This window comes from Diospyros lotus, chromosome 14 (genome assembly GCF_014633365.1).
Source record: "Diospyros lotus cultivar Yz01 chromosome 14, ASM1463336v1, whole genome shotgun sequence".
NCBI lineage: Eukaryota > Viridiplantae > Streptophyta > Magnoliopsida > Ericales > Ebenaceae > Diospyros > Diospyros lotus.
Window position 1 is genome coordinate 2,532,662 of NC_068351.1, and position 19,137 is coordinate 2,551,798.

The 19,137-nt window shown below is 33.6% G+C and overlaps 2 protein-coding genes across 3 annotated transcripts; one reads left to right on the plus strand and one right to left on the minus strand.

Moving 5' to 3' along the window:
- Positions 1–298: 298 nt before the first annotated feature.
- On the minus strand, positions 299–6,625 carry LOC127791230 (soluble inorganic pyrophosphatase 4-like). The gene is made up of 9 exons (XM_052321084.1): positions 6,450–6,625; positions 4,626–4,770; positions 4,497–4,525; positions 3,523–3,588; positions 3,332–3,439; positions 1,492–1,557; positions 1,270–1,390; positions 1,022–1,103; positions 299–814 (listed from the first exon to the last, which is right to left on the minus strand). Exons 2-9 carry the CDS (start codon positions 4,759–4,761, stop codon positions 772–774), a joined length of 651 nt encoding a protein of 216 aa, XP_052177044.1. The 5' UTR covers positions 4,762–4,770; positions 6,450–6,625; the 3' UTR covers positions 299–771.
- A 4,243-nt stretch (positions 6,626–10,868) lies between these two features.
- On the plus strand, positions 10,869–17,960 carry LOC127791118 (ras-related protein RABE1c-like). Of its 2 annotated transcripts, none has more exons than XM_052320901.1 (8): positions 10,869–11,170; positions 14,323–14,395; positions 14,495–14,595; positions 16,196–16,292; positions 16,554–16,644; positions 16,719–16,781; positions 17,064–17,156; positions 17,529–17,960. In XM_052320901.1, exons 1-8 carry the CDS (start codon positions 11,107–11,109, stop codon positions 17,610–17,612), a joined length of 666 nt encoding a protein of 221 aa, XP_052176861.1. In that variant the 5' UTR covers positions 10,869–11,106; the 3' UTR covers positions 17,613–17,960. The 2 variants fall into 2 exon arrangements, with proteins under 2 accessions (XP_052176861.1, XP_052176862.1); XM_052320902.1 differs by having other exon boundaries at positions 10,870–11,170; positions 16,196–16,261; positions 16,547–16,644.
- Positions 17,961–19,137: the final 1,177 nt, after the last annotated feature.

The following is a 19,137-nucleotide window of genomic DNA, read 5'->3' on the forward strand; positions in this document are numbered from 1 at the left end:
TAATCTTTATACTTTGACTTATAAAAAAAATGTTAAATTGACTTATCTTATCTTTTTTTTTTTTTTTTACACATCAAGATATAAGAGTTAAATTGAGTAAAAAATATAAGTACAAAAATATAATCAAAATAATAAAAAATTTGAGTTGTTGCATGAAAAAAATATTAAAATATAAAAAGTTAAATTGACTTAAAAATGTAAGTCTAAGTACATAATTAAAATAACAAAAGTTTAAATAATAACACAAAAAAAGAGAAAAGTATAGAAACAAAAATATAAGTGTAGTTGTAGACACATGTACAAACATATTAAACAATCAATACATATACCTCTTGAACAATAATCAAAAGGCTTTATCCAATTACCAAACCTTTTACAGAGAATAGAAATTGACAAATAAAAACTCTCTAGAATGCTCTTCCACTATACTCTGAATTACTTCCTCTTCCTTCCATTTGAAACCACAGTGAGCAATCCGCTGTTTACATACCTTAATTTTCACAATCACAACTACAACAAGAACCCCAATTTTCTTTTGTTGTATCTACTATAAAGACTCACACTGCTCTGAGAAATAACGCTTTTCTTCTTCACAAGTTCCATTACAAAACACAGTATTCTTTCCCCGCCATTTTCATGAACTATGTAAGAAACAAGAAGAAGAAGATGTAATATAAGCACGCATTTGGAACCTTGTCTGCAAATGAAGCAAGATGCAGGATTCTTGAAGATAACTGTAGGATTGCCAGCGAGCAGGGGGTCGGGAAGAAACTACCGCCTCAAGCTCTCAACTATATAGTCTGCATAGAGATTCCTTCATGGTAAAAAAAAAACACAAAACAGATTAGCACTATAACCAAATTTGCAAACTCTGGAATTGGGAATGTTTGCAGTAGGTGCCATTAGTTGTAGGACGCGTGGGGAAGATGATCTTTATTGTTATTGGATGGTACATTAAAAGGCATGCAAATGAAGGCGGTAAGAAGAGAAAACAGTGAAGAGTTCAAAATTTATAGCTTACATAGAATGCTGGATTGCTTCGAATGCCTTCGAAGCTGGCAGAAAATCGTTCACTGCGACTTCCTTGTTCTCGTTTTTCTTGTCTAATTACTTGTTAAGAAAAATGACCAACATTTTTGTTTTGTATTGCAAAGACGAGAAACAAATGCATAAATGATATCATATACCTAAAAATGGTTATAGAAACATGTCATGGGCATCATGGGTGATCAATTATTTGATATATATTGACAGGTCTTAGAAGGATACAATCCTCAAAGAAGCGGCGGATTTCAGCCAGCCGATGAGGTGGGAGATTGTGGATGTCAGTGCAGTCTCGGTACTCAGGATCATCAGCACAAACTGCAATTATCTTGTCATCTTTTTCACCCTACATTCAGATGAAGGTTAAAATTCATCCAGGGTAAAAAAAAAAAAAAAGAATCCTTTAAGGATGAAAGAGAATTATCATGGCTGTCAGATCATGTCCACCTGATCAATCATAGGCATGAGGCCAATTGCTCTAGCCCGAAGAAAGCATCCTGGAAGAACAGGTTCCTGTTTATATTTTTCAAATTTGGAAACATTAGCAGCTAAGGTAACATATGCTAACCGTTACAAAATAACTATATCATTGAGAAACAATAATAATTCAAACAATGGAAAGATAAAGCAATGAAAAAATAGTCAGGGCTAACTAGTTGACATTAGCATGTGCTAGATAACAGTGAACAGGCACTACAGTCAAGTCAGTGAAGTTCACCCATAATGAGATTAAATTCCAATGTTACCTCATTTTTTATCCTCCAAATAATTATCCTCGACTGGCTAAGAAATCTCAAGTACAAAAAAACTAGTTGTCAGGTATCTCACCAGATTTCTTCAGTGAACATATTTTGCTTTGCTTGCTTGTTGAACCACAAGAAAGACAATTCTAGAACAGGGCAGCCCCAAGTGACCCATCAAAGCTGATGCAACTCCAGTATTACTCTAGTTTAGATCCTGTGACTCCAGTACTACAAGATTGAAATTACATCCTATCTAAGGACAAGCTACAAGAGATTTAACATGATTGTCTGTTAGGACCCCTGTTAGTCGCACTTACCAGTGACGTAAAAGGAGGGGGGAAGCAGGGACAACCAAGGAAAATGACTCAAGGGAAAAGAGTCACATTTGGTTGGGGAGGGAATAACCACTCACGTGGCTGCAACGGACTAAGGATTACATATAAAAGGGAAGGGGAAGGGGAAGGAGAGAGGAGGCATCTGGAAAATTTTGGAAGAATGTGAAGAAATCAATAACTGGAGAAAGTAAATCTCCTCAAAACAGAGAAGAGAGAAATGAAATAAACTTCTCTGAATCAAAATCCCGTTAAGTGTTCAAAACATGCGCCTACTAAACTATATATATAATATGACTGATCCTCTACATCCGGTTCTATTTAGATACATTGCTGCTGCTGCACATAAACATAAAGAAATCTAACTCTATTTGTCTAACAATATAACCAAGAAAGAAGTCGTGGGAGAGAGAAGGCCCTCTCGAATAGGCCGATTTTGCTTTCTTTTGTTTGTATTCGCTCATAGTTACTGCTGTAAGCTTCTGTAATCAAAGAATCCCTGCTGTTCTATTGCTAAATTCAATCAATTGTAATCCATCATTGTCCTAGACTCTGCATGGAAGCTAAAGCTTAGAGCGCATATCCCAAAATATCACCAATGGATCTGGCTAAGTTGCCTCGATTTGGGGTAATACATAAAAAAATCAGCTGGACACTATATGACAAGAATGAAAGTGAAATTCTCAGCAAGTTACGTACGTAAGAAGAACTCTTCTACAGAGAAATTTGTTAACAATGCCTTGGCTGAAAATCCAAACTTAATTATGACACTAAAACGTGCTAGAAAATGTTAATTTTGCAGGGGTTTTTCCAATTCCCTTTTGATTCTTTATCTTCAACATGGCAAGTTTCATAGTGGGACTTAACCTATCCAGCCACGAGATGATTTGGGCCTTTCAGGTTCATCTTTTGTGAGCAGGCACAATGACAATATTAGAACACCTAGGATGAGAAGGGGCAATTACATCAAACTGAAGTACCTATATCAATGATGGGGTCTCTTGAGAAAGAATATTGCCAAAGAAGTAAAATGATTCTCAAAGTGATCAGGAACAAAGCAAAGCAAATAATTCAATAGCATATGCATGAAACATTCGTTGGCAAAATCAAGGTCATACCAAGGCTCAAATTAATTCTAGTTGCATTTGGAAATGATATTTCAGGTATGCATAAATAGTTCAAAGAAGCATGAAATGCATATAAACAACATACCTGCATGATAACCAAAACATCTATGGGGTCATTATCCTCACACAAAGTTCGGGGGATGAATCCATAGTTATGTGGGTAAACAACTGATGAGTAAAGTACACGGTCAACCTGCACATATGCATTGGTTTTAGCAACTCATTACAAGCAACAAAACATACAAAGATGAAGGGTTATTTTGTATGGCTGAGTACCTTGATCATTCCAGTTTTCTTGTCAAGTTCGTATTTGACCTTGCTCCCCTTGCTAATTTCAACCACCTGAAATAATTAACCACAATCATATAACACTTCTTATCATGGAAGAATGACGGGACTTATGGAACGGCAGAAATGGGAGTTTGATTCAGACAAGGAACGTGTAGAATCAGAGGCAAATGGAACCATATAACTACGGGTAAAAGGCAGGTGCACAAATGTGATAGAAATTCAAGTTGCCAGTTTTAGGTTTTCTCTTAACATATATAACCGATTACTCATTCAACTCCATGATTATCATATGCATATAGGAAAACTTCTCTAAAGATTTAAAGAACCACAACTGCTTTGCGTGGAAGCAAATTTATCCCCTTGTGTTGTGATCCAAATAGGTGAGAGTATGGACAAACGTGTTGACTCTGCACCTATTAACAAAAAATGAGATATAGAGAAGGTACGGCTGAGGAAAGGAAAAACATTATGGTATTGGGAGTGTGTTACACTCATTTCTTGCCATCCCAAATTTCTTAAATGTAGGCCAAGCATCAGATGGAAAATATCACCAACGTCTCCAGACACAGGCAGAGTATATTACACAATTTGTATTGAACAAAAATGGCTTGGAACAGTTTATACAGTTTCTAAAGGGGGTTAATGAATCAGATGGTCGCAGTTGCCAGCTGGTTTCAGATTATTTTCATCAGGAACTATGGCACCCATTCCACCAAAGTGTTAGTGAGATGTTACAATAGCACATATGTGCATGTGATTAGGAGTATAATTTTTACTTTGTATGAAAACAGTATATCACAATATTAAGCTACCACTTCCTCCGAATGTCAGTACCGTGATTAACCATGTTGTTCGACTTGAAACAAATTTACTCTTCCTACAATCTATGAAAAAGAAGATAATTGAAGACAAAGGCGGCCACAAAATTTTGAGCTCTACAACGTTTCAGTATCCCTTACACAGTTGAAAACCACTGGAGCTCCAGGTCCTGTAATGAATCACAAAGATAGTTACATACCAAATGGTTACAAGATCAATAATGGAAAGGCATATTCTAGAAAACAATTCATCAGTTACAAATTAAGTACCTATTTCAAGGTCATGCCAAGGATGTGCAGCAACTGATTTTCTGGTCATAGATGAAAGTGTTCTTTCATTGAGAGGTAGATGCAAAGTTTTGTGAGTGCTGATAGCTTTGTTAGGATTCTCAATCGGTGGAGTCATATCTTCAAGCTACACACAAAATACACTAATAAATTTAAAGGAAGAGACATCTTTCAGTGAACCTACTTATGAATTTTCTGGCATTATTAAGTAACATATTAAATAAAATGTCAACAATTTGCTGTCCTAAACTTTAAAAGAAGTTCAGCTGGAGCATTTTTCCCAGATATTAGAAAACCAAACTGGTTACCAAGTAAAAATGAAAATCAGTGACACGCAAAAGAATTCAGCCTCAATTTGGAGTATGCTAACTAAAACAAATATCAAGTTAAAGAATGAAAAATGCCATGATCTACTTAAAACTGTTGAGCATTCAATATCACATGGATCTAGCATAAAGAAAATAATAAATATAAGAAATATAAGGATGGGAGTTAGATGGGTCCCATGTGGTTTATGAAATCCACAAATTCTAGTCCAAGGGCCATGGCCCCAAGGATTGCTTTGTGTTCTGTGCTTCCCTGACCTTGATATTGTTGTTAATAGTTACCAAGCTCATCTTTCTTAAGAGAGCCCGCCATACATAATAACAACACACAATTGACTACAATGCTTGCCCAATCACTTTTACCAAACTAGGGAAAAATTACATTTCATTTTAAACATCACAACAGTGTAGAAATTCAAATACAGCTTGAGCTCCAGCAACTTGCACAGCGTAATAAAGCAACCAGACACACGAGAAAAAAAAAAGCCTAGACTACAATAAAAATCCCTCAAGATTTAATTATAAAGAATTTAGAAGTACATGCGAGGACATAGCAACAATAAAACAATACCCATTGTGAAGAACATTGGAACACAGTAAAAGCCTCAAAATATTGGAATGTTGGATAGCATGATTATTGCCTAAAAATGCTATAAATTTATTTCGAGAGGTATACCAGAAGCTCACTTTCTTTGACATTTTCTTTGGACCTCTACCCATTTAAAAGTTTCCCTCTTTCAAATTATTGGAGCCAGCCATAGCTAAGGCTACAAGCACTTTGGATTTCAGAGGTTATTTACAGATTTCATGAAAGAACCACACATGATGAAACAGACAAGAGCAGGAACATAAATACCAAATAAATTTTTAACATGACATGCAAAAATGCACATTGCATATTGGAAACTACAGATGTTGTCAAACACAACTAGAAACTAAACGTATCGGTTATTCTCAGGTCATACAAACGTGTGTTAACAACAAAGTGATCTTCAATAGCTTTAAAATAATTATTGTTCTGAAGATATGTTAACAACTATAACCCAATGTAGGAATCTGCGAGCACCATGAGAACCTGCAGTCTGCCTTTTACAGCACAATTTGCTATATGTCAACCTTTTCAGACTAACCCAATGTCGAAATATTAACCCCGACATTTGAACATTGCCTTCTCTTCCCATTCATCCTAGAAACCAAAACTTTAGCGTAACTAAGGAGCGCAGATCTGAAACTCAAAACGTGATGTTGATTCCAAATTTACAACTAAATAACACCACACATACAATACGAACGGCAGCACATCGACAACGACAACATTAATTTCCAGAAACATAGTTATTCCAACATGAAACTATAACAAGCGAGCAAAAACAGCATCAAACGGGAAGAGAAAATACAACTTGAGATACACCAAAAAACAAAAATACACAAGAAAAAACGATCAATCAGTTAAAAAACTTAAAGCTGGCGATGAACGTACTCCGAAGGCTACGATCTCGAGACGATTCAGAGATTAGAAGACAGATGGAGAAAGAAAAAACCCTAGAGAGAGAGAGAGAGATTTCCAGAGGTAAAGAGAAAGCAGAAGCTGTACGCGTTCCCGCTCTGTGTTCGGACATCGCCATTTAAAGGCAAAAAGCCAAAGGAAATGGAAAATATTCTTACGTTCCTCTCTCTGTCTCTCTGTCCCTCTCCCTGCGCAAATAATATGCCATCTGTAATAAAAGCGACTGAGCCTGTAAACGGAACGGGTTTTATTTATATTAATCGGATTTAATTTATTTATATTTACAATTATTTAGTTGATGTGGAATCATTAAAAAAAGACTTATTTAAATGTAAAATTAAAAATTAAAGGGCTAATTTGGTTTTTTATTTTTAATTAAAAAATTAGATTAAATTTATATTCTTTTACGTTTTTTAATGATCACTTAAATTTTTTATTATTTACATTATATTCTTAAATTTAATTTTTAAGTAAATTTAATTTCTTTATTTTGATTTTTTTGTGTCAATTTAAATTTTTTATTATTTTTATTAGATAATTTAATTTTTATTTTTAATTTAATTTAATCATTATATTTTTATATGTAAATAAACAAAATTAAATGAGATGATAACGTCGCATTATATTTATATCAAATTATAAATATTAAATTATTTAAAAATATAAATTTATGAACATAATTAAAATAATAAAAAATTAAATTAACTTAAAAATATAAGTTTAAATATAAAATCTTAAATAACTATACAAACAAATATAAAAATATAAATATAAATTCGACGAAAAATAAAGTTCCAATTACTTCCTAACCCCAAAAACATTTTTAATTTTTTATTAAAATTGAACAAAAAATAAAGGTTGAATTGAATAGTATTTTGTGGCCCCCATTATTAATATTTTTCAACAAGTAATTAGTCCAATAGATTTGGACAGAGTTGACCGGCTGCTTCCGGTTCTAGAATCAGCTGAGACCCTGACCCGGTAAATGACAGGGCAATCTGGCCTGCCTCGCCTAATTAATTAATGATAGAAAATTACGATTCAACCACTATTTTTGGTTGGTTAATATAATTATTATTTTTTATTATAATTTCCTCACTTTATTTATTTTTATCAAAAACATTTGTTAGTTTCGTTATCACATGTTAAACCACCTTAATCATATTTCGTGCTTCGGATCAATTATCTCAATTTGATTATAAATTATCTTATTTTTAATTATTTAGCTGTGCTTACCATTGTCACATTTTTTTAGATGAATTATATTTATTGACTCTTATTTTTAACATTTAAATAAATTTATTAAATGATTCAAAATAGTTCATATCAATCAATAAAATTATTTAAATATTAAAATAAAATATAATAAACAATGTGTATTTATTGATATCTCAATACGTTATTTTTTATATAAATTTAAAATCATCAAAAGAGTCCATAATGAGATATCATTGATCATAAAGAAATTATAATTTTGAGTTCTTTGTATTGATTTAGGATTATTTTTTTTTTAAATTACGCACTATTATTGACGCATTTACTACGCAGCCCCTTGATTATAGTAAAGGGATTAAATCTCGAGAGGCGCGACTAGCTAGAATCAAACACAAAACATGCGGACTTTACATGAAGACTATGTCCCGTGTATAGTCCCAACTATTAGGGTCAATCGGGGCATGATTAACTTATTTTTTAATATTTTTTGAGTATTATGATTTGTCCATCTTTGGGACACATGCTGGGAAGAAAATGCCCTTAGCCCAAGAGGTTGTGATCCTGTGGACCACTTATTGACTTGCCAACAAAGAGTCGTCAACCTTACAAAACTTTTGAATTGTCAAGAATAAACTTCAAACATGTGTCCGTTACACGCTTAAGAATAATGTCACCTTGTCCATATACTTGAATCCAACCATAATATTATTAATTATTTTTGCATGAATGGGACCTATAGTTTGTTCTTGACAAAACGTGACACCAATTAACATGCATTATATTGAAGAATACGTCATGTACTTTTTTTTTTTATTTTAGTGTCCAATTTTTTGTTCAAATGAAAAAATAGACTAAATTAGATCAAAAAATCTAATTTGGTCCAAGACTAAATAAGTTAAATCTTATCTTTAATTTAAAAAATCAATCTTTTGTCCGGTCTCAATTTTAAATCAAAAATCAAATAAATTATTATATATATATAACAAATAACAATATATATCGTTATATTGTTACTGTAACATAATAATATTCACCTGTTATATGTACATATAGATTTAATAGAACCATATCAGATTAAATTACTTTAGTCTAGTCTGATCTTATGCCGTACAATCTGATATTTGAGCTAAGATTTTTATCAATTTCAATATTGGTTTGGTCCATTTTATTTTTAATTAATTGAACATTCTTAATTTTTTCGATTCTCCACTTAATTATTGTGCGAGGTATTGTTTATTTTGACTTAAAAAGTATATGAATGCACTCACATTATTTTTGTCCTTAAAAAACAGGCTTTCAGCATAACCATTGCTAGCTCACCATTGACTTTCACTAATGTTAAATTATAGTTGCTCAACTATGAATGCCCCTTGGCACCACTGAGGTAGTGATCCAGCAGTTGAAAGTGTGCTTGGTGAGCGAGGAGAACCTGTGTTTGAGTCCCTTTAACCCTTAATATTTTTCTTTATTAGTACCATGTAGCATGTCATCATTATTTATTGAGTTTAAGAGATAAAAAAAAGTAAATAATACTATCACTATCATCTGACAATAATATGACTTGATTTCTCGAATATTATAGTTGTGTGTGACACTTTAATTATAAAAATATTATCAATCACAATACTTAATCTAAAATGGTGAGATAAAAGTTGGGATATACTCACAATCAAACGAAAGTCTCACTCTTCCTAGTTGAGAGCGAGTTAGAGTATTGTCAACTCAAATGAGAGTTTTTTGATCCCAAGTTCTACCTTTTTAGTATTTAGTAAAAATAAAAAATTCTCAATCGATGATTATATATTTTCTGAATATAAATAAGTTGTCATGAGATTCCGATCTTGCCATAGATAACACCAAATGATATGGTTAGAATATGATTGATTTATGCTTATGATATATTTTTTTTATCTATATCTTGAATTTTGGACTATTTTTTATTTTTTTTCATTTTGAGAATTATTTTAATTTATGCCTTATACTTTATGGCTGACTTCAATAATATCCAATTTTGCCTAGGTGTACTCCACTGATATGGCGGATAAGGTGTCACGTTGATATAAAGGTTTAAAATGTTTTTATTATAATAATAATATATTATATTATTTTAATAGTATTTGTGCATTAAACTTTTTTTAAGAAATAAAAGTATCATTAAATGGCATATATTCTTAAAGTGAGCATTCGGTTAGTTTAGTTACTGAACTATTGAACAAATAGAAAAATAAAAAAAATTGAAAACCTAAAAAACCAAACAAATATGAAAAAAATTAAACCGACAACCAAAAAAAAATCAAAAAGAATAAAATATAAAAAAGTGAACCCCCACCCCCCAAAAACAACATCATTTTTTACATCTCGATTTGTTTGATTATTTTGGTTTTTTCAATATGAAAATCGAATCGAAGTTAAATAGCTTAAATTGTCAAATTTGAAAACTAAATTGAATTGAATCGAAAATTTCGATTAAACTGAATTTTTCTAATCCCCATATATTCTTTATAGGGATGTGAAAAAAAAAAACTGTCCAATTTGAATTGACCCTAACCGTCAAATTGTGATTGGGGAGTCGATTTTAGTTTTATAGTTTACTAATCGATTTGTAAAATTAATTGCACACCGTTTAGTTAAAACTAAAAAAAAACTCTTCTATAACTATTAGCCCGACACCATATTTAACAAAAAGAAAAAGGGCGATAACATTTTAATTTGAGTGTATGAAATGAAGTGTATTAAACGTATTGATATATTTTTTTAATTTTAAACTTTTATGTGTTTTATGATGTTTAGTATTTTACAGGATTATATATATTAATTATTGAATTTTAGTGACTATATTTTTTATATTAAATTATCGTTAAAAAATTTAATTTGGAAAACTCTTTTTAAAATCCAGCAAGCCAATGCAAATGCCAATTCTTGATAAAAAAAAAAAAAAACATATACTATTTGGCCTGCAATCTTAATGGGCCAGCTGCGCCTTACCGTTTGGCCCCAATCCAAGTCCACACATGTTATAATTAGTTATATTTTAATTAAAAATCAAAATTAATACCACGGGCAAACCTCAAGCGGGATCATTGGGAATGCACGGTTCGGATTGCTGCTCCTGGACATTCACCATGGACACGCCTGTATCCTAACATAACCCTCTGTCACCGAAAATAATAAATTCTTTTTCAACGGCCGACCGGAGCCGACGTCTCAGAGGGTCTCTCTCTGTTGCGCTCTTTCCCCAATTTAGAGACATCTCAGAGAACTCTTCCATCTGCCATTGAATTACCATTTTGTGTTCTTTTTAGCATTTTATTTGTTTATTTTTTGGATAATTTACACTTCGTTGTTTCGATTGAATGTTGTCGTAGAAGGACCTCGTTTCTAGGGTTTCTTCTTCTTGTTCTGTTCTGTAATTCAAATGGCCGCTCGAACCCGGGCTGATTACGATTTCCTCATAAAGCTCCTCTTGATCGGCGATAGCGGTAAGTTTCAGATTTTCTGTTTATGTGTGTGTGTGTGTATCCAGTTGTTAATATGTTTATGGATTTTCTTGTTTAGCGATAGATGATTATGTGGGTGCATTTATGTATGTCATGCTTGTAATAGTGTTATTTATGCATTTGTATAGCCTGGGTGGCGATCTCGTTCTGATTTATACATCTATGTATTATGAATATATACACAGCATGTAGCCAATGTTTGTAAAATGGCTCATGTTAATTCATCTTTATGGACTCTGTTGATGTTGTTTTTAATGCCTAATAGCTTGCTTCGAGGAACTTAGACTTTCCTTTAAGGTCTTTTAATTTCGATAAATAATGTCAGCAAAGATGTATGCATGCTGTTATGCTGGTTTCTATTCGGTTTCATTATAGTTGTTAGGTAATTATTTTCAGTACGAAATTTGAGATCTGATGCATTGCTTTCCGTTATTCCCACATTGAAAAACAGAAATAAAATTTTAAATTTCAAGGACAGAACAAAAAAGTCTGAAAGCTTCATTAATCGAAGTTGTGTTTTGGGTTTACCTTGTTGTTATGGATATGTTTGTTGCAGCACCATTTTTGTGGAAAAGGTGGAGATTGTTAGGATTTGGATGATTAAAAAAACAAATGGTTTTAGGTCATCTATAGTGGTTGATATTAGATTTAGTCCCAACTAGGATTTGAAATTTCTCTTTATATAAAAATTATTAACCAAACTTGAAACAATTGTTTTCTGAGTATTTCTTCCTATTTCTAGCACTAGGAGGAGGTGTTCCTATTTCTTAAAAAGAAGTATGAAAGCATTGATCTTGGGATGGTCCACCAATACTTGGTTTTTATGGGAATTAATATGGAATTTTGGCTTGCTTTATTCATCTAAGAGGACAACTTGTTCATCCACTAGAACACCTGATAAGTAAGGGCTGCTCCCACTATTTGTGATGGACCTAGAAATGTCACTGGGAGGAGGCCAATATAGGAATAATTTAAGCGGGTTAAGATATATATATTCATGTTTTCTGTGGGATGGATGAAGGCCCGTGTTATTATGATTTTTATGTTCTAATTTTTATTTTTGATTGTCCTCCCCCCCCCCGACTTTTTTTTAGACAGGGAACATATTTTATGTTATTTCTTAAATCTATGTGTTTTTAGATAAATTTTTGATTGTTCTTGGAGACAGTTTACTAAATATGTTCTCTTAAGTTTATTTGGTGTCAAAGCTAGAAAATAATTTATGAATTGTGCCATATCAAACCTAAAAGTTTCAAAAAGACCAATATATGAAATTGCATAAATAACTAAAATTTTACGGACATCTTGTTGGAAGATTTGTGCCCTTTTCTTCTTCTTTTTTTTTTGGGTTGTGGGGGGAAGTGTTGTGCTGGTTTCCAGCACAGGTCCACCATCCATTTTCCTTTGATTCTACAGAAGCTTGGGTCTTCGAAATTTGGAGATAACAAGCCACTGTCAGCAAACTTTGAATTATTATGTGAGCAGTTTTTGAGATTCAAGTGCATTAAGTGGTACAACTCATGTTGCTATTGCTTCACTATATTTTTAGTGGTATGAAAATACTCAAAATTTCATTGCCTGTAATAACATCATTTGTGACATTCTATGTTCAATGTGGTTCAGCTGATTATGTATGTTGTGAAACTTCTCTTCTAAGTTGCTATAGCTGGAATTTTATTAGAGCATGGAACTAGCCAAAAAAAGTCATAAATAGATAGGTGTTCAATTGGTTGGAGAAGGCACTAATAGATTGTTCCTATTATGAGACGGGATGAGGAAATTGGGACTTGGGTTTATTATTTCCATCTATGTAGAGCTAGCGGCTGACAGGGCAAGTAATAGGTGGGTTTTGCGGGAACTCTGTCACCAGAAAAAAAATGCAACAATAGTGTTAAAAAGTTGTCTTGAGTATAGGATAAGAAGATCAGTAAAAGCAGTGCATTTTGAGGGCCAATGAAGAATTAAATAGAAGTTTATATCCCAATCTGTAATTAGTGATAGTTGGGGGGGGGGGTTAAACTGTAAATATGTTTATATCTTCATTGGGATATCCGCCTACTCTATAAATAGAGGGCATGAGAATTGTTGCTGGTTTCATGATAAAGCTGAGAGGAAGGGCTGTGTGATTAGTATATAGCTTTTGTAATCTTGGGAAGGGCTTGTAATCGTGAGAGAGGGCAACACATGTACTGATCATTCTTTGAATCAAGGAAGGCTGCTCGTGAAGGTTCAAGACTAGATGTAGGGTTGTCCTAAAAGAGCAATCTGAACCAGGATAAAACTGGTGTTATTGTGGTTTGCGTTTCTGTTTCTGTTTCTGTTTCTTGTTTCTGTTCTGATTTGATTGCATTTATTTTCTGTTGTGATGTTTGTGTCCAAACCGAGAGGATTGTGAGTGTGAGAGTGGCAGAATTCCTGTCCAAGAAAACTGATCCAGTGACCCTAGGTATAACAAATAGGAAGCAACTAAAAGTAGAGCAACATGGAAGCTTGATGGGATTAGTCATAGCAAAGCCAGAGAAAATATAATACCACAACGATGAAGTCCTGACATAAATCCAAGAGAGCAGATGCTGCGGAAGTTTTTCTTGCAGGTGTTGGTAGGGATTGTGATAGATAACCGCATAGATGCGAGTAGTTGGTGAAATTCCCTAGCTTGACTTGGCCAATCATGGTTTTGTGTACTCTGATTTCAGGAGCTTTATGACTCTTATTAGGGAAAGCTCTGGAACCTCCTAGCAATTGATACAAATAAAAAACAGTAGATGCTGCTATCTTGATGGTCTGAGATTAATATTGATTGGTCTTGTTACAATAAGCTATCCTTCCCTAATACTACCAGAGTTTGGTTGCTGGATACTTGATCCAATAAGAAATCCTTGCCTGATGCTAATTGGAGAATACGAGAGTTTAGTCTAGTCAATGTTGATTGAAGTAGATCAGTGTGGCCTTTTGAAGGTAACGTTCAGTTGTTGGTATCATCAGAATTACCTCCCCTTTTTAAATATGCTGCCATGCCATCAGTAACTCTCATTAATTAAGATCTAAATTTAGGTAATTAACATGGGTCGTTACACTTTATCTACTTAAAACTGGAATGCAGTGGTTTATTTATCTGCTTTCTGCTTTGGCAGGTGTGGGTAAAAGTTGCCTCCTCTTGCGCTTTTCAGATGGATCCTTCACCACTAGCTTCATCACAACCATAGGGTAAGTCAGTTCTATAATCAAAATGCCATTATAGGCCCTTTTCCATGTTTTCTTCTACAAACTGCTTATGATCTCACAGGTTTGGACCTTCATATACAGCATTGATTTTAAAATAAGGACCATCGATCTTGATGGCAAACGGATCAAACTGCAAATCTGGGATACTGCTGGTCAGGAGCGCTTCCGAACAATTACAACTGGTATGATATTAGGGATTCCATGTAAAAGCATTTTATTAAGAGTGCTGCTGCTTCTTCTTCTCCTCCCCTTTATTTTCTTTTTGTGTGTTTGGCGTGGAATATGTGCTCATTTAACACAATGAAATCATTATTTTGGTTGGTTGCCATGTCAAACCTCCACTAAAATTGTTTCACTTTCTACTTGAGTGAAACATCTCTGTTTTAGTCTTTTATGCATGTTTTACCTCCCATTTTCTTATTTCTTGACACCTAGCTATTTATTATAAAAAAAAAACCAACGTGTCTTTTAGTGACCCAGTGGCTTAAGCTGTATGTCTCAGGATAGAGGCTCAAGATCATGTACCTATCAATAGTGCATATGCATGCTGCGTTTACACTTTTAAAGTGGGCTTAAAAAAAAAAGGAAACTGGTTGGTCTGCATGTAAGCTATTCTAAAAGATGATTATCTGATTTCTTCTTTCCTGTTCATTTCTTTGTTTCCCTTCCTGTGAAAGCAGGAACTTTTTTCCTTGCATTTTGGTTATTGGAGCTGCAGAGTTAATGGGGTTATTCAAAATGCAAATTTGATCAAGCATGCCTTCTCTGGCAATGCCTTGTGGCCTTGAGCACAAAAAAGACATCTTCAAGCTTGTCTATTATTAGCACCAGCTCTGATGTTATTCCACCATTTTTACCATTCATCATGGCATCCCCATACTACAAGGTTTAAATTGAGAAGCTTAAAATGATAAATAAAGAACTAAAACCGGACATTGGTTGTTAAGAAAATTAAATATATTGCTGTTAAATAGAATTAAAAATCCGATTTGTTTTGCCCTTGTTAACCTGGTGTTCGTCTTCTTCCTTTTGAATCACCATTGATTAAAAGTCTGAAGGATGGTCACACTGAAATTATTCTTTAAACTAGAGCTTAGGCGGGATAGTCTAATGTGCTTTCTGAGGAAGTTTTTGCAGCTAACAGTAAATGAACTTGGGAAAGACGTGCTATTAGCTTAAATTATAATGACTGCTTTTTACCAAAAAAGGAAAAAGGAAAATGGAAAAATTACATTGCTGTCTCTGTAGAATAAGAAAGAAAAAGGAAAAAAACACATGGACGCACTCAAGGGAACAAAGATTAAGTTTCTGATCAGACTTGGGGAAAGAGAATGGTTACACAATTCTTAAAGACCTTGAAATTATTCAGTTTTGTACACCTTTGTCTTTTTCTTGCAAAATTGTATATTGGGAGTTTGGTCATGCATACAGGAAAAGTTGACACATGCCCCTTTATCTATGGATTTGACTGATTGACTCTCTCTCTCTCTCTCTCTTGTGTATTCATGTCAGATGATATGAACCATGACAAATACGTTAACTGGTCTTGATTGCAAGATCACTTTCAGTAGACTTGCCTAGCATTCTCTACTTCACATGCATTGAGACTGCTTTCTTGATTGCGAGATTATGTTTGAATGATGAATTAGTTGTTGCCTTCCTTGTGCAAAGTTTGTCTAGTTCATTTATTTGGCAATAAATGTAGTTGCACTAATTTTTAGAGCATCGTATTCATTTTTTATTGCTATGATTTTTTCTCAAGCAGCTCTTCCTCTTCTGCAGCTTACTACCGTGGTGCCATGGGCATTTTGCTGGTGTATGATGTAACTGACGAGTCTTCTTTCAACAGTAATTACTTTATCCAGTCTTACAATTCAGGGTTTGGACTGCATGCTTTTCTTTCTCTTTGTTTAGTTCCTCTCTTTTTTGTTTTTTTTTTTCACTAGTTTAAATATCTTCTGCCTTCATTGAATATAAGAAAACCGCCCACTTTATTTGATTGTTTCTGATATCTAAACGTCAAACTTCCTTTCCGGAGAATTGCTTTTCTATGTTTAAATATATGCTGGTGGATGATGTTCCATTTGTTTCTTATTCTTTAGTTTATTGAGCTGACTCCTTCCCATGTTTAAGACATTAGGAATTGGATTCGTAACATTGAACAGCATGCTTCTGACAATGTCAACAAGATACTGGTTGGCAACAAGGCTGACATGGATGAAAGCAAAAGGGTGCGCCTCTCTTTTTTTTTCCCCACATACACATATGTGCAGGACACATATTGACCAGACTGTAATCTGTCTAGGCTGTTCCTACATCAAAGGGCCAAGCACTCGCTGATGAATATGGCATCAAATTCTTTGAGACTGTAAGTTTGTTGCAGATTTTGCACTTTGCAGTGATATGCTGGTGATAATGTGATCATTATCATCATCACAAGCCTTAATCTCACTACATAGTGTCAGATACATGAATTCTAGCTCTTCAATTTTTGTCCAGAATTCATGCTATGAAATTTTTATGCTGGTCGAGGTTGGGACCAGTTGTAATACAAGGAAATACCTTCGACACTGAAATTGTTAATGGCATTATGTAATCCATAGGCTGCATTCTAGTGATAATGTGATGCTAAGTTTATTTTATAATGCAGAGTGCAAAAACAAATTTGAATGTGGAGGAGGTGTTCTTCTCAATAGCTAGAGATATAAAGCAAAGACTTGCAGAGACAGAGTCCAGAGTTGAGGTATGGCTCTGCAGCAAACTTCTCTATACAACTTCTAGACGTTTCATGAACACTCATGGTTTTAGTTTGCATGTGTAGCAATCAGGCTGCTCCGGCCCTTTTGATTCTTCTACTTTCAATATATTACTTGTTAAAAGAGAAGAAAAACAAAATTTGTTTGTATGCATGAAAGTGGGCTTTGTGAAATTGTCTTTGACAACCAACTATAAAATGGCAGCTTCTGAACTTGGTAAAATTTCTCTGTTCTAGTAACTCCTTGTATTGTTGCAACAATACAAGATTAGAGAGAGTTTTTTAGGTGCAACGGTTTCTTTATTCTTCTAGTGATTGGTTTTTACTCATAACTCTGAACCACACGGCGCTTGCTCGCAGCCTCAAGCCATCAGGATTAACCAATCAGACCAGGCCGGTGGAGCTGCCGAGGCTGCACAAAAATCAGCTTGCTGTGGCTCTTAAATTTGGCTGTTTGTATCAAACATGTCATATGGGTACGCCTAAGCTTACCCTTTTGGCACAGAAGACTGATCTCATCTAGGTGTTATGCTGTTTCTTGTATGGTTCTTGCTATTATTATTGTTTCCTCTTCCTCCTCCTGCTGCTGCTGCTGCTCATTTTGTGTTTTTGAATGGAAATCGCATTTGAGAAATGATAAGTAATTAGTACTTACCAAACCAAAAACAAAGTAATTAGTACTCCATTTCTTATTTGACATAGGAAGAAGATTTGCTATTGCCAGACTCTCTTGTTCTAATTCTAAATATTTGGGTGGAATGGAAATGTTTCGCAGCAGCATTTTCGTTTGAATGGTTTATACATTTGGGGGATAGCCAAAACTGTAATATTAAGATACCCTTCTCATCAATTGGTAGAGTGTTGGAGAAAATATTAAATGTAATTGTGAAATATCATGGTCTAATAAAATATTGTGACTATATTGTAACGAGTGAAGCTAAAACTCTATTTTAATGTGTTAATATGTCTTGAAAGGCAACTAATGTTAAATAACATGGTAAAATAAACTATGGAAGTTAATGGTGTGATATAATTCTAATAATTGTTAATTATAAAAGTACAAAGAATTAACTAAAGAATTAGAATGCTAACATTAGACAATTTAAGAATTTTCTAATATTTTTCCTTAAAAAATGGATAAGAAATTCTCAAGCAAGACATTGATTTTTGATTATAAATAAAAATAATTAGTGTTAAAAAAGTTGACATCTCTATCTACATGAAGATGGTGACGTCTTTATTTTGTTTCATAATACTATTCTCATCGACTAAAGTTGATTGCATTATTAAGCAAAAGCAATTATTAGACACCAATCCTTTGATTAATCAAATTTTATAAACTTTAGTTTACGTTTGGTTTGGAATAAAAAAACACAAAAAAATGAAAAGAAAAAAAAATGGACGGTGCATTATGCAGGTAATGGGGAAATAATAATATTTTAGACACTAAATGCCCGTCATATTGACTTGCTTTTACTTTCTTGGGGATTTAATCAAATCCATGTACACCTTCAATACAATCCAAAATAGGGGGGAACTTAACATCTAGCTCAAAAAGTTGGCCAAACAATTGGACGGATTGGGTGAAATTAGTGTTTGTAAAATTGGATTGCACCAACTGCTGCTTGATGAGTCAAGATCATGAGTCTGAAAAAAATAGGTTTGATTCAGTTTAAATAAAAAGAAGTGATTCTCAATCGAGCTATAATTGAATTGGTAGTCATACAAAACGGTGTGATTCATTCAGTTCACTTTCAAAGGTTAACAATTACTCAAAACGTTGTCAATTGAGCAATATAAATAATCTAAAATCTCGTCTTTTCTCCAAATCCTAACGCCACAAAGACATTTCGAGAATCCACAACTCTTGAGCTTTCAACTCCCGTTCCCCTCTTCTTTTTTCTCTTCAATCTTTCATGTTTTTTCTTTTTCAATTTTCCTTCTTCTTCTTGCTCTTCAATCTTGGACG